Genomic DNA, 15,832 nt, shown 5'->3' on the forward strand with positions numbered 1-15,832 from the left:
ACCAGAAGGGGCCAGACACTGGAATTCTGGCTGGTGGCAGCACTGTCAGATCCAAGCTGGTAATTAAGCTTGGAGGGTTCATGCAGGCACCCATGTTTTGGACGCTAAGATTCAGAATTGGGACTTATGGTTATGATAATCATTATCACCATTTTACAACTAGGAAAACTGAGGCAGAGTAACAATAGTGACTTGCCTAGGGTCACAAAGCCAGCAACAGACTTGACTCCTGGTCCCCATGCCCTGCCCAGTAGCATGCGTTTGAATCAGGCCCAGATATTTTCTGCTTCTGCCATTTCTGAAATCTGTCTTTCTGGGCCAAATTTCTCTCTCAGACTTGATGCATCCAACTCATTGTGTCAATTTTCCCAACGCTCACAACTTTATTGCAAGTTTCACAATATTTGGTGTGTGTCAAAGCCCCAGTTCCTGGAGTCATGTGAATGCGTGAGAATCTCACCCTTTTCTTTTTGTATGTAAGTTTCTGGGCCTCATATTTTGCGGAGAAAGGCTTGACCACGTGACTTGAGCAAACCCCTCATATGCTTAAAAAAAACAGAAGGTAAATAAAAAGACTCCCATGAATTAACAGATCATTATTTGGTGGGAAGTGCGGGGGCTCACTTAAAGTTTTTTGAACGCAGGGGTTTGGCAGCCCAGTGTGGTCTTGTCCTCATGGCTGCAAGTGCAGTGCCGGGCAACCAAGTGCCCTGATGCCATGTCCCACCAGGCAGGGGCAGCTCTAGGTATTTAGATTCGGCTGGACCAGCGGACTCTCTGCAGGCATGCCGCCGAAGGCAACTTGCCTGCCACCCTCGCAGCGACCGGCACGGCGCCCCCAGTGGCTTGCCGCCCCAGGCACGCGCTTGGCATGCTGGTGTTTGGAGCTGCCCCTGCCAGCGGGCTCAGGCTGTGTGGTCCTGGACGTTACTTGGCTACATGCGCTGGAGTTGGGAGCGACGAGCTGCGACCACCGGGCCAGCCGGTGGCAGAGGAGGGCGAGGGCCGCGGAAGCGGCACGATGATAATTTCCCGCGTGCAGCCCTGTGACAGGGAGGGCGGGGGAGCTGGGCTCGTGCAGCGCGCGCGAGCCCCAACCTGGAACCTCCCGCCCCGCTGCGAAACGCCGAGTCACCCCACTAGCGGGCCCCGACAGCACCCCGCCCCCCGACGCCCGCTCGGACGGAGATCTCGCGAGAAGCGCGCGGCAGACGGGGAGGTGCTTAGAGCCGGGGCTCGGACGGCTCGGCAGCGGGGTTTGTGCAGCCGTCCGGCCGGCGGGCTCGCCTCGCCCGCTCCATGCCCCTGGGGTCGGGGGCGTTCGCCATGGCCGAGGCGGGGGCCGAGGAGGAGCAGCAGAAAGCGGCGGCAGCAGGTGAGGGGCGCTGAGGCTGGAGCTGTCCGCAGCGAGCGTGGGAACCCCCCCCCGGACGGACAGACAGACAGACAGCGAGGGGCTGCCCTGTACCCCGTGCGGGGCTAGGGAGCTCCTGCCTCGTCCTCGTGTGTGTCCAGGGCTGCATTCCCGAGTGTGCGTGTGTATTTATGTATCCCAAGTGTGTGTATATACATACACACGTCCTCTGTGTGTTACTCTGGGTGGTTTTGTGTGTGTGTATACATACACACATTGGGTGTGTATGTTATCCTGGGTTTTGTCAAAGTCAGAATCAGGACTCACAATTTGTCAGACCACTCTTTTATTAGCACAGCGCTCTGCCAATAACACCCAGATAATGTGAGTGGCCATGCAAGACGCAGACAGTCTTATTTATACAGATAAAAGAACAGGAATTAGACAAAGGGACAATGGAAGCAAAACAGTAAAATTCACCTGGGGCACAGCATGCATATCCTATTTCCTTACTAACTCTTATCAATCTAAGGCTAATGCTTCACCAGTTGCCCTTAAACGGTGCGGTTGTTCTATGTTAATGTCTGTATTCCTGACGCCTGGATTGCAGCGTTCCAACAATTTTGCTTAAAGGTACAGACAGCATTTCTTTAATCCTTTCTATTTTCACAATATAATTCATTCTACTTTCACAATCCCTCCTTCTGGTCAAGGAGGGATTGCACGCCATGACCAACAATTACTGGGTTCCACAAATTAACCAATCCTTATCTCTCTGTTCATCAGCGATATTCAAAATCATCATATTAGCACTCTGTTTTGGGGCAGTCACCTGGGTGACACAATTCTGGATATAACAGGAGATTAACTGAAAGCATACAAAAATCACTAGGATTCCAGACAGATAGTCAGGGCTCCCTGAAACAACCAGTTCCTAGCCAGAAGAAATTGCACAGGTTACTTAGCCACTTCCATAAAGAACCGGCTCTTCAGGAGGAAGATATGCGATTTGTTCTAAGTGGCTAGCGCGATTTATTACTTCATTGGTATGTCAGGTATAACACTCCACATCTTTCCAATGAGAGCCAGAGTCCCACCTTTAGCCACCAGCACTATGTCCAATGCTGACGGTTTGGAGGGCCATCTGTCAGATCGCCCTGTGTCTTGGCCAGGGTTTTTAAACTTTCTCCGGTTTCATTTGCCATTATTTCAACTACGCTGTAACCTCAGGAGTTTTTGCCTGGTGTATCACTCCCCCAAGTGGAATAAAGGAACTGCTAATAGCCCTCTCCCAGGTTAAGGTGGTTACTTATTATATATCCATTGGCATCTGTAAGTCCTTTTTCGCCTGAAATTACAGAGGCATTCTCTTGGGAGGACCCTAGCACTCAGAATTGTGGGAAGAGTCGGGCGGGATAACAGATACTGACCAGTTAGCTGGTAATGCAGTAATCACCACAAACCCAATGATGCCTATTAGAGCGGGAATGGTCGATTGCGTCCATTGTGTTACATAGTTATCTGCAAATGAGAGTAATATCTCAAGGGTGAACAGGGTAATTCTCCTTAGGATGTTAGTGTTTTGTATGCATTGGAAGATTGTATTATTTACTAAAGATACTGTAGGGGAACATGAAAGATTTTTCTGTTGATCCAGGTTGAGAAAATTCATTATTCCAATACCTCTGTTCCCGCCACTCTATTTTGTTGAATAATCCCATACACCATTGGCCACAATATGCGAAGGTCAATGGCTTTCCCCAGATGCGCCCTGTCCCCCATTACACACCCCACCAATGACCTTTTCCCTCCTCACACTATCCATTAGCTACATTTATTCCCCCACTGCTTTCCAAGTGTCATGTGCTGTTCCCAGTTTTGTTTAAACGGACAAAGGTCCATCCAGTGAGTCTGAGGAATGAGTGGATAGTCAAGGACAGGAACACCAGCTTGAAGTGGGCTGGGATTGCTGCAGACCCAGCATGTTAGATATAGGCTGAGCTATCCACACTTGCTGCGGATAAAAGAATGGTATTTTGGGCTCCCCAGACGCTTAAAGACAACTCAGCACCTGACGAACATGGCGCCACCAGAGGCGCATGTTTGAGGCAAGCGTCCTCTGTTCTGACAACCTCAACTTGAGGGAACCGCAAGTCCATGGTTTTATGTCCAACAGGCAGCAGCACTGGGCTCACTGCTGCTTCTTTGGTGCCCTTAGCTTACGGGCGTCTGCTTCTGAAACTTTACGAAGTGTAGATTGTAAGTATGCAGTCTGTTCTCAACTACTACTCTTGGAATCAAAACTGACTCTGCACAATTCTGAATGGTGATGATTGGTCGCCAGGAGGTGTGTCGTCTTACACTGTGACCATGGTATCCACCTGCAATGCCAGAAGTTAAACAGCTGTCTGTTGGTAAGCAGTACCGATGAGACCCGCCACCGAGTCCGAACATGTGTTTTCGATGGTGGTAGCGTACGAGACCCAGTCACTCTGGCTCAAAGGTGTGGCAGGCGCCTGAGGTGGGATCCATCGACCAGGCGGCTCGAACGCTGTGATGGAAGTGAACTTGCAGCTTGCATAATCCCCTTGCAATATTGCAGGACGTACCTGTGAGTCAAGATTTTTTTTTTTTTTATTTTTTTTCAAGTCTGGGACTGGAAGTAATGTATCCACAGCTCGCAAGGGTAAACATAACACATTCCAAAGGACATTTATGCTTGGGTTGGGTGGATCACATTTCCATAAGGGGCTAGTGGTAAAGCGTGCTGGCGAGCTTAACCTGTGGATCACAAATCTTAGCAAGCCTTATTCTAAAGTACAACCATTTCGCCTTTCCACAGTACTGTGCCTTTGTGGGTGGTATGGACAGTCAACCAGGTGTGTGACATGAATATACGAATCCAGGTGTGGGACAATTTGCCGGTAAAATGTTACCCCGCGTCACTGGGACAGAGTGCAGGAATTCCCCTGGCAAGCATAGATATGATTTAACAAACATTTAGCAACAGACAGTGAGTCAGCCTTGCGACAAGGAAAGGCTTCAATCCAACCAGAAAATAAACATACCATAACCAAAATAAATTCATATCGCTGACACTTAGGCATTTGTACAAAATCAAGTTGCCAATGCAAGAAGGGTGGTTGGGTCAAGCCCCGGAATCTCTGAGCCACTTTTACAGGTTTACCAATATTGTGGCTTCGGCACGGGGTACAGGCGGCACAGTGGCGGGCTTCAAAAGAGCTGAAATGAGGGGCCCACCATCCTGCCTTAGTTACAGCAGAGACTATCCCCTCCTTTCCGACATGCGAAACACCGTGTAGCAGGATGGCCAGCGATGGGTAGAATGAAAAGGGGGCCACAAAGGCACCAGTGGGCGAATGCCAAAGGGAATCAGGATGTAGAGAGCAACCCTGGGCAACCCAGGAGTCTTTTTCGGTTTCTGGGGCAGAGTCCTGGAGCAGGGTGAGGTCAGTGAGGGATGGCGGTGATATAGAAACAGAGAGGGAACCTAGAAGTGCATCTGGGGAAGGGTCTATGGCAGCAGCATGTTTAGCAGAGCCATCAGCAAATGCGTTACCCTTAGCAACATCAGTATCCGCCATCGAGTGGCCAGGGCACTTAACAATAGCTAGGGCAGAGGGAAGTAAAACTGCATACAGGAGAGCAGCGATATGGGCGCCGTTTTAAATAGGGGTACCAGCAGAGGTAAGGAAATCCTGAGCTTGCCAGAGGATGCCAAAGTCATGTACAACCCCAAAAGCACAGCAGGAGTCAGTGTAAATGGTGGCAGAGCGTCCCTCCGCCAAAAAGCAGGCACGGGTGAGGGCAACTAATTCAGCAACTTGCGCTGAGGTTACAGAAGGTAAAGGCGCAGCTTCTGGGGTTTCAGAGAGTGACACTACAGCGTATCCTGCAAGGAGACGACCGTGGTTGTCTCGAAAACAGGAACCATCAGTAAACAAAACAAGGTCAGAGTTAGGGAGAGGGACATCAGAAAGGTCAGAGCGCGGGGCAGTGATAGCAGAGACAGTTGCAAGGCAGTCGTAAGGATCACCGTCATTAGACAAGGGAAATAGAGTGGCAGGATTTAACTGAGAACAACACTTTATGGTGATATACGAAGCCGACAGCAGTAGAAGTTCATACCTGGTAAGGTGAGCGGAGGAGAGGTGGCTTGCATTGCGTTGTAACAGCAGAGTTTCCACAGAGTGAGGGACCATGAGAGTAAAGGGGAAACGAAGGACAAGGGATTCAGACATTTCGACTAGGCGTGCTGCGGCAGCCAGAGCACGCAGGCAGTGGGGTAGGCCTTGGGCCACAGGGTCCAAAGTGGCAGAGAAATAAGCAACTGGGCAGTTCTTGCCTCCGTGCACCTGAGTGAGAACTCCAAGTGCACATCCAGATAGTTCATGGCAGAAAAGGGTAAAAAGCTTAATATAGTCTGGCAACCCTAAAGCAGGGGCAGAAGCCAAACCTTGTTTGAGGGAAACAAAGGCAGAGTCTGCTTCAGATGGCCATGGCATGGGATTAGGCACAGAGAGTTGAGTGAGTTCCTGGAGAGGTTTTGCAAGGGAGGTGTATTGGGAAATCCATTGCCTGCAAAATTGAGCCATGCCCAAAAATTTTCGGACCTGGTGTGGGGAGCAGGGTCGGGGAAAGCTAAGGATAGCCTGGACGCGGGTGGGGGAAAGCGTACGGGAACCCTGAGAGAGGAGAAAACCAAGGTATGTGACAGGAGCTTGAGAGAGCTATAGTTTAGAGCGAGAAGCCTTGTGACCTTTGTTTGCTAGGGCAGTAAGGAGCACTAAAGAATCAGTTTTTGAGGCAGATAACGAGGGGGAACAGAGGAATAGATCATCTACGTATTGGACTAGAGTGGACCCGGATAGGAAAACAAGGTCAGCTAGGTCTCGGGCTAATGCCTGGGAAAAGTAAGATGGACTTTCCATATACCCCTGAGGGAGCGTGGTCCATGTATATTGCTGTCCCTTGTAGGAAAAGGCAAAGAGGTACTGGGAGTCAGGGTGAACCGGAACAGAAAAGAAAGCAGAACACAAATCAGCGACAGTAAAATGAGTTGCAGCCGGTGGGATAGAAGCCAGGATCGTTTGGAACAACAGGAAAAGCGGGTATGACAATACGATTAATGGCTCGAAGGTCCTGAACAAATTGCCATAATTTGCCATCAGCTTTTCGAACTGGGAGGATAGGGGTGTTACAGGGACTGGAACAGGGAACAATAATGCCTTGCTCCCGCAGGGCAGTTATGACCAGAGCAATGCCAGCCTCTGCCTCAGGGTTTAAAGGGTACTGAGGTAGGCGAGGCAGGGGTTTGGAAGAGTCTTACCAGTAATCCAGACGGGGGTTCAGTATTTAAGCGCCCACCTCAGAGGATGGTTGGCCACAGAGAGGATGGGATCTGCAAAAATTAGGTTCTTGCAAGGGACGGGACCGTGGGCAACAAGGTGGACCGGAGTGGAAGAAAGGACGTTTCAGACAGCAGGGAGGCTACAGAATCACTCAGGGAGGACTGGGGAATTTGTAAATAGACCCCATCCGGGGAACAGTATATGGTGCAGCCAAGCTTACATAACAGATCCCGACCCAAAAGGTTTACCGGAGTGGAATCAGAGAGAAGGAAGGCATGATCCGCAGAAAGGAGACCAACCTGGACCAGTAGAGGTTTTGAAAGGGAATACGGGGTTGGGATTCCCGTAATGCCCACAGCGGACGTTCCGGAGCAGACATTTCTGGAGCAGGGAACCGCAGGCAGGTCGGTAGTACGAACTGCTGAGAGCGAAGCTCCCGTATGAACAAGGAAAGGGAGAGAAAGATCATTGATAGTTAACACACACTCACTCATGGGAGTGAGAGGTAGTAAAGGAGTTAAAATTTCCTGAGGTTCCCCAGTGTCCCATCATTGCAAAGTAAGGCTGGGGACTGATTGGCTGTGCTGGCAGGGGGTCTAGCTGGTTATTCACAGAGTTACCAGGCCGGCTCGGACATTCATTCTTCCAATGTCCCGGCTGTTTACAGTAATTACAAACATACCCATAACCTGAAAATCCAGTTCCCTGGCCCCTCCCACAACCACGTCCCCGTCCCTGGTATTTTCCCCGTCCCTGGTACTGTTTGCCCTGCCCTGAATAATGCTGTATTTGCAAGGCCATTAACTGTTGAGCTGATTGTTCTTCCTTTCCTTTTAAAGTACGTTGGCAGTGCTCTGCCACTGTTTGCAATTTGTCCATGGTTTCGGTCTCCCATCCAACACTTATTCATTTTAGCATATTGCCAATAGCAGGCAGGAGGCCATTAACAAACGCAGTAGCCAGGGTGCCCTGTCCATTTCTATCTGGTTGCTGTATACCAAAATGTTGTAGAAAAATGTCAGTTGTCCGGGTGCGATAGTCGCCCGGGTTTTCTCCCTGTCGTTGCTTACAGCCATTTATGGCCGTCCAGTTGGTTTTAGGATTCCATACCCGAGGGATGGCTTCAAATAGATTTTTAGCTCGTTCCTTTCACTTTTTCCGGTATTAAGCATTAGGACCAGTGTCTGGTAAAGTAGAGTGGTGGTCAGCAGCGAGCCAATCTGCTGCTGTGAGCCATTTTTCATGCTCACTAGAGGCTGCTACAAGTAGCTTGCACAGCCGCAGGAAGCCTGCCTCAGAGGGTTCATAGGTATCACATACTAACAAAAATTCCTCTGCAAATTTGGTAGGATTTTCTTGGGGCTTTGGAAAGCCTTTTACAATTGAAAGGAGCTCTGTGCGAGTCCAGGGTTTATAGCTCCAAGTGAGACCTCCGTCTTGGCTCCCAGTATGCAGGATTTGGAGGAGAGCCTGGATATTTTTAAGGCCCAAGTGCAAGCTTTTATGAGGCAGAGCGAGTCCAGAGGAATGGGCCTCGGCAGTACCGGACGATCCAGACGGGTCTGAACTGGAGATCTCTGGGAATTGTTCCTGAGCCAGGAAATCTGGCGACAGTTGTTCCTGAGCTGGGAAAATCTGGTGACAGTTGTCCCTGAGCTGCGCCCCTCCCCCCCCCCCGGCGTGGGTGGCCGTCTATTGATCTGACGCAAGGCTGCCAGGCCAATTAATGCGTCTTCCTCATCCTCGTCCCCGGAATCTAGCAAGGGGTTTTCTTCATCTTTTCCCACCCAGAGACAGGAGTATGAAGGGGGGTCTGCTCTAAGAACCGGGTGAAGGGGAGTGCTCAGTCTAGTGGTGGGAGAGGAGGTTTCCAAAACTTTTAACTTATCATTTGAATCTTTGAGAGAGGCGTGTTTCGATTCTGTCCATCTACGATTTGCCTCTTCCCACCATTGCATGAAACAATCGACCTCTCCTTTTGCCAATTTAGTTTTAGATTGGCTGAGTCTGTCTTTTAAGACATCTGCTCAGTCCTTGTCCCAAGATCCTAACAGTGGCCATTGAGTTTTGGGATCTCCCTGAGTTAGCCTAGACCATTTTTCCAGAAATTTACAGGAGCCCGGACCCTTCCTAAAATACATAAAATGAGCCGGTGTTCCTTTAGGGAACTGCCCCAACTTAGATGTCTGGTTACCCATCTAGGAGGACTTTACACACCAATCACACAAGAAGGAAATTCGGGTTCGTCAGAGCGATGCCCGGTGCAACACACAAAAGGAGCCCACAGGCTACTGCCTCAATCGCCCTTGCTTTCACACCAATTTTTACCCAAAGTGCGGTGCGGCCTGCGATTGTGCAGATTCACTCCACTCAGACCGCGGGGACAGGAACCCCTTAGGTCGGCCCTAATCCCTGGACGGAGACGGTGCACCCAGACTCAAACACTCACAAGAGGACGGATAGACACAGAGACAGGACACCTGTGGGCTCCTTTTGTGTGTTGCACTGGGCATCGCTCTGACGAACCTGAATTTCCTTCTTGTGTGATTGGTGTGTGAAATCCTCCTGTATGGGTAACCAGACATCTAAGTCGGGACAGTTCTCTAAACGAACGCCGGCTCATTTTATGTATTTAGGATGGGTCCGGACTCCTGTAAAAAGGGTCCAGACTCCCGTAAATTTCTGGAAAAATGGTCTAGACTAACTCAGGGGGATCCCAAAACGCAGTGGCCACTATTGCCAAAGTTAGACTCAGGACTCACAGTTTGTCAGCCCACTCTGTTTTATTAGCACAGCGCTCTGCTAATACACCCAGATAGTGTGAGCACCATACAAGACACACACTATCTTATTTATACAGATAAAAAGGCGGGAGTTAGACAAAGGGACAAAGAAAGCAAAAAACACTAAAAAATCACCTGGGGCACAGCATGCATATCCCACTTCCTTACTGTTATCAATCTAAGGCTAATACTTCACCAATTGCCCTTAAACGGTGCAATTGTTCCATGTTAATGTCTGTATTCCTGACACCTGGATTGCAGCATTCCAGCAATTTTGCTTAAAGGTACAGACAGCATTTCTTTAATCCTTTCTATTTTCACAATATAATTCATTCTACTTTCACAGTTTGTTTCTCTGTGTGTGTGTGTGTGTGTCTGCGTTGTATCCCGGGTGTATTTCTGTATCGCGGTATATAAATACACACATACACATGCAGTGTCCTGTGTCTTTTATCCTGGGTGTCTGTGTTGTGCCCCATCTGCGTGTGTGTGTGTGTGAGACATTCCCAATGCATTATCCCAATCCCACACTGCTTTTCTTGAATTTGTTGTATTGTATTACCCTTTGATTATATTAATGGACATACTTTCCCCCAGGCTAAACAGTCATTCTCTGGCCCAGGGCACAGTCATGATGCTGCCAGCTCACTTGCCTATGCAGTCTTATTGAAGTCTTAAATGAGGGAGCATTTGCAGGGTTGGATTCTGTTTTGTTATTCATCATGTACACCCACACATAGATCCTATGCTAAATAGTCACATACTGATCTGGTTTATTATCACCATTGTAGACCTATATCTGCACTTGGGTGAACTGGGCTAAAAACCTTTTTCCCTGGTCTGTAATGCACTGCTTTTGTTTTATTTAGTGGTTGATATACACTTTTTAATTTATATGGCTTTGCGTTATTCAAAAGTTTGTGTGTAATATGTCTGTTAGGTATCGGCTTTCTGATGCATGCTAATTTAATCCATCATCTTAAGTGTGGTGTTTCTGTTGTGTGTGAATATGCTTAGGTTTAATGATCTTTGTTCTCAACCATAACCCTCTGAACCTGAATGAGGTTCAAAATTAGCAGCAGTTTGGGCTTTTTCTGCTTTAAAATGTATGTATTGCTCCCTTCCATGATTTCCATCTGAGGAAAGAAATAGATGCTTTGTACCCAGCTGTGAGGCACAGAAGAGAGAGTGAATTCCTGCTCTGACTACCACTTGTAGTTTGCTTTTGGTGTTTGGGTTTTTATTACTGTGTGTGTTCATTCTAGTCGCCTAAAAATAGGTCAGTATTTTTTTCCTGTTTGTCTCCTGGTGTATGGAAGCTAGACAGCATTTGGTTGTTTAAATGGGTGTGAAGCAGTGATATTTGTTTTTATAGTGTGTGGAGCTTATTTTTTTATCTTCAAGCTTCCATGAAAATCAGTTCAAAAGGAGGAAGTGTATTTGATCCACACTCTATACTTCTTGTGAGGAAATAGAAGCAAACCAAACCCCTCTCTCTCTCCCCCCTCTCCCCAGCACTGGGTTTGCACAGCTTCTGGCCCCCGCCCCCCAAGAAGCACCCATAGGAAGGATAATGTACCATAGGGTCACATGTTTTACAGTAATTCATATTTCTTACTCTTGTCAATTTCCACTGTCAGTTTGCTGATACTTGTTCTTTAAGATATGGTAGATAAATTACTATATACATTGTTTCTTACTTTTATTGTTAAGTTATACATATCATAACTTGTGTGAAAGACTGTAACATTTTTATTCCAAAAATTGAAATAGGTCCAGCTCATACTCTTAATTAATACTTAATTTTAAGTTTTGGAGTAGCAGCCGTATTAGTCTGTGTCCGGAAAAAGAACAGGAGTACTTGTGACACCTTACAGACTAACAAATTTATTTGAGCATAAGCTTTTGTGTACTACATCCCACTTTATCGGATACATGCAGTGGAAAATAAAGTGGGAAGACACACACACACACACACACCCCTCCGCCCCCCGAAACAATGAGTATTACCATACGAGAGTGATCAGTTAAGGTGAGCTATTACCAGCAGGAGAAAAACTTTTTGTAGTGGTAATCAAAATGGTCCATTTGCAGCAGTTGCCAAGAAGGTGTGAAGCCGGAAAGAAGCCACAGCCCCGCACCTGCCGGGGACTGAAAGCACCAGTGCCCGAAAGAAGCCGCGGCCCCTCACCTGCCGGAGACAGAGAGCACAGCGCCCACAGCCCCGGAGTTCTGTCCCCGGCAGGCGTGGGGCCACGGCTCCTTTTGAAGCTGGAGAGAAGCCGCGGTCCCGCGCCTGCTGGGAACAGAGAGCACTGGTGCCTGCAGCCTCAGAGTTCTCTGTCCCCGGCAGGCGTGGGGCTGCAGCTTCTCTCCCCTGCCATGATGTTGGGGACCACTGGTACAGTACTCTATCCAAGGCTGAGATATGCAATTTGTTTCAGCCTATGGCAAGTTGTAGTTATAAACTTAAGGAAAAGATACTCTCTTCATAGTCTAATGCATCATTTGGACAGATCTTTGGCTTAAATAGTATGACTTGGTGCGACTTTGTAAGTGGTTGATGTTGTTTAACCTCAAATTTGCACAGACTTAATTACCTACAACTACTGCTGTTTCACATGTTGCATATATTACTGTGAGTAAATTATGACTTTTAAATTTGAGCTTTGATATCATTTTATGTTATGCTTGGTAAAGTTTTCAGAAAAAATGTAGGAATAGAGTGAGGTAATGGGCCCATTCTGTGCCAATTTCATTTCTTGTGACTTTAACCAAAAATATTTTGTTTCTAACCCAACTTTATTCTAAGATGCTGCAGTATGTTTTAATGTCTATTTGTAATAAAGCTCTTCAGTTCTTACTTGCAGTATGCAGCATGTAGAGTAATTGTTTCTTAAACAAAAATAAGTTTTACTTATTACTTTTACATATATTTTCCATAAAAAAAATTAATTTTGGATGCTTAGCAGTTTGAATTTTTTTTTCTGGATTTTCAATAGAAGGAGCCATTTCAGTGTGGAAAATGTTTCTCAGAGTATCCCATTAAACTACCCATTACTGAAGTGTTCTCCTGGAGTCTCATTGACTGGACAGTGACACAACCTAACAAAATAGGCAGTGCTAAAAATAAATATTCAGGAACTGATTTTAATATAAAATATTTGGGTGTATTCGCATTTAAAGTCATCATAGACTAAGAGTGAAATTTTATTAATTAGGATAAAATGTAGAAAAAATTCCCACTTTTCTCATAGCTTTCTCTGCTATAAATGAAAGCAAAAAAAGCCATGAAAAAAATGTGAATTTTCCTCTACATCATATATAAATAATACTCACAAATGCAAAAAATAACAAAAAACCCCAACTATGTCAAACATATATTTTTGAGATGGCAAAGTGAAGAACTCAAATGTTAGGAAATGCTAGATTTACAGGTGCTTTTGCAATCTTATTTCTGCCCTCTTGTATATCCATCTAATGCTTTAAATTAGCAGAGGTCCTGTAGAAAAATAACATGTTCTGATGTAATTAAGGACTGTATCATAATTAGAGCGGGTTGAAAATTCCTATATCACCCTCCAGTAGATGTTCACATTGTTGTAAAGTGTTTGAAGGGTTTTGCTAAGATGTTTCCACCCATAGGTGTGGGATATTAGTGTGAGATCTTAACTTAGTTCTGTCTGCACTGATGGGCCTTCCTTTTGGACCAATGGCAATGCGCATATCATTATATCTCTCACCCAATGAAAATGGCAGTTTTAGTTGCAGTTACCTCTTCAAGAAGGGTGAGGCCTTGATAGTATCCCATGTTCTGTCTGGACAAAGTGTCACATAGACATTAGGATAATGCCTACCAAAAGTTGTCACAGACTTCCATTTGAACAATCAGATTTATCTGCTTATGTTTTCACTAAGCCGCATGCTTCTAAGACACAGGCTAAGCTCCATTTCCTGTCAGATGTGCATTAGTATTTATTCATAGAGGACAACATCTTTTGGCTTCACATCAAGATGTTTTTTTTTCTTTAAATAGTAGAAAAGATGAAGGGGAAACCATCTTGTCTAGCAATGGTCTTAGAAGGAGATCTGTGTGAGATCCTGTTATGAAGTGGCTAAGTGAGTCGTCCTTCTTCTCTCAGAGCTCATTTTACCTTCAGTTAGGCAGCCTCTACAGCATCTTTGAAATTGTTTTCCTTATGTGGACCTATGCGAAGCAAACACCTGGGAATCTGTTCACACATTTTCAAAAGCAATGCGCTGTCATTGAAGCTTGCAGATTAGATTCTGAGTTTGGAAAGGCTATGTTACAATCTCTGTTGTCTAAGACTCTGAGCTCCAATCTCTGTTACATTGGTCCACTGCTTGGGAGTCACCTTCACTAGTCAAGTAACCAAAGGACAAGCATTTGAATAAGAAAGAAAGGTTGCTTGCCTATGGAGTAACTGGACTTCTTGAAGAGGCATTGGTCATATTACATATTCCATGACTCATCCTCTATCCCTTTTAGTACTGTGTCACCTGGATTTTGCTGTGGAGAGGAAACAGTGGCATTTCTCCCATTCTGTCCTTTTATGCCCTCATTATGGGGCATTGAATTCTAGAGCATATTTGTGGGCACAACAGACACTGCTTGCCAAAAGACTCCAGCCTTGGGCACATGCATACTGTGATGTTGCACTCCATATGATTTTATGAAAATATGCTAATATGTGTGAATATAATATAACTGGAATATGCTTCATGCAAAAAGTCTCTTGTAAAGTGTCATTACAAAGCCTATAATCTACTGAGTGTGGTCATCCTATTTGTATAAATGTATCACTCTAATATCTGGAACTAGAAATATGAAGTATAACTCTGAGGTCCCATTGTAATTATGCAAAATGTGGGCCATTAATGGTGGTTTGGAATCTTGATGGCTCCCATTAATCAGGACAATTATCTGTAGATGGCTCTGTTTACTTGCAAGCTTTCCTGTGAGTCAGGCTAGGAAGAATGAAGGTTTGGGGTCTCACAGGACATGTGATCAGTGTCACCTGGTACTGGAATCCATCTTAAACTTGGTGCTTTTCCATTTAGAAGAAGGGGTGGGGACCCAGAGAGACAAAAGATTTCCACCTTGTGTCAAAGCTGTAAAAAGGGATGGAACAGAACAAAGGATGTTACAGTCATGAGAAATCCCCTAGTTACAACCTGAGCTGGAGCTAACAAGAACTGTACCAGGGGAAAGGATTGGGCCCAGACCAGGAAGGAGTTTAAGTCTGTGAAAGAAGCTGTTTGGAACATCTCTGAGGGTAAGATTTTATCTGTAATCGGTTTCTTGGTGTATTGGGCTTAGACTTGAGTGTTTTTGTTTTACTTTGTTCTATCTGTTACTACTTGGAACCGCTTAAATACTACTTTTTATACTTAATAAAATCACTTTTGATTATTAATTGATCCAGAGTAAGTAATTTGTGCCTGGAGGACCAAACAGCTGTTCATGTCTATCAGTGTTACAGAGGGTGGACAATTTATGAGTTTACCCTGTATAAGCTTTATACAGAGTAAAACAGATTTATTTGGGGGTTGGATCCCATTGGGAGCTGGGTATCTGGGTGGTACTGGAGACAGGAGCACTTAAGCTGTTTTCAGTTAAGTCTGCAGCTTTGGAGACGTGGTTCAGACCTAGGCCTGTGTTTGGAGCAGGCTAGCGTGCCTGGTTCAACAAGGCAAGGTTCTGCAGTCCCAAGCTGGCAGGGAAAACGTGATGAGACTACCTCTGAACCCATCAGGTGACAGTCCCAAGGGGGTCTCTGTGACCCAACCCATCACACATACCTTAAAAGGAGTATGTCTGATGGTCAGCCCATCGTGAAGAATTACAGGTACCTACGTCCACATGTGTAACTTTTCTTGCTTGATTTGAAAATGGTAGTAAATAATTTACTATGTTGGGAAGGAAAGTTAATAACTGATCCCATCAGGAAGGCTGAAGTGTTTAATGCCTATTTTGCTTCAGTCTTCACTAAAAAGGTTAATGGTGACCAGATACTTGACACAATTAATTTTTAACAAGGGGGAAGGAACACAGGTCAAAATTGGGAAAGAGCAGGTTAAAGAATATTTAGATAAGTTAGAAGTAGTCAAATCAGCAGGTCCTGATGAAATTCATCTGGGATACTTAAAGAACTAGCTGAAGCAAGCTTGGAACCATTAGCAATTACCTTCATGGAGGATGGGTGAGGACCCAGAGGAAATGCAGAAGGGAAAACATAGTACCTATCTTTAAAAAAGGGAACAGAGGACCTGGAGAATTATGGATTAGTCAGCCTCACTTC

The 15,832-nt window shown here is 45.9% G+C and overlaps 1 protein-coding gene across 1 annotated transcript in view; it reads left to right on the forward strand.

Moving 5' to 3' along the window:
- The first annotated feature begins 1,210 nt into the window (after window positions 1-1,210).
- Window positions 1,211-15,832, forward strand: part of BMAL2 (basic helix-loop-helix ARNT like 2) — a 57,099-nt gene continuing 42,477 nt past the window's right edge. The window contains exon 1 of the mRNA XM_032775921.2: window positions 1,211-1,375. Within this exon, the coding sequence (XP_032631812.1) occupies window positions 1,300-1,375 (76 nt within the window). The 5' untranslated portion in view covers window positions 1,211-1,299. The remainder of the gene's footprint in view (window positions 1,376-15,832) is intronic.

The sequence above is a fragment of the Chelonoidis abingdonii genome, chromosome 1, assembly GCF_003597395.2.
Source record: "Chelonoidis abingdonii isolate Lonesome George chromosome 1, CheloAbing_2.0, whole genome shotgun sequence".
NCBI classification, from domain to species: Eukaryota; Metazoa; Chordata; order Testudines; family Testudinidae; genus Chelonoidis; species Chelonoidis abingdonii.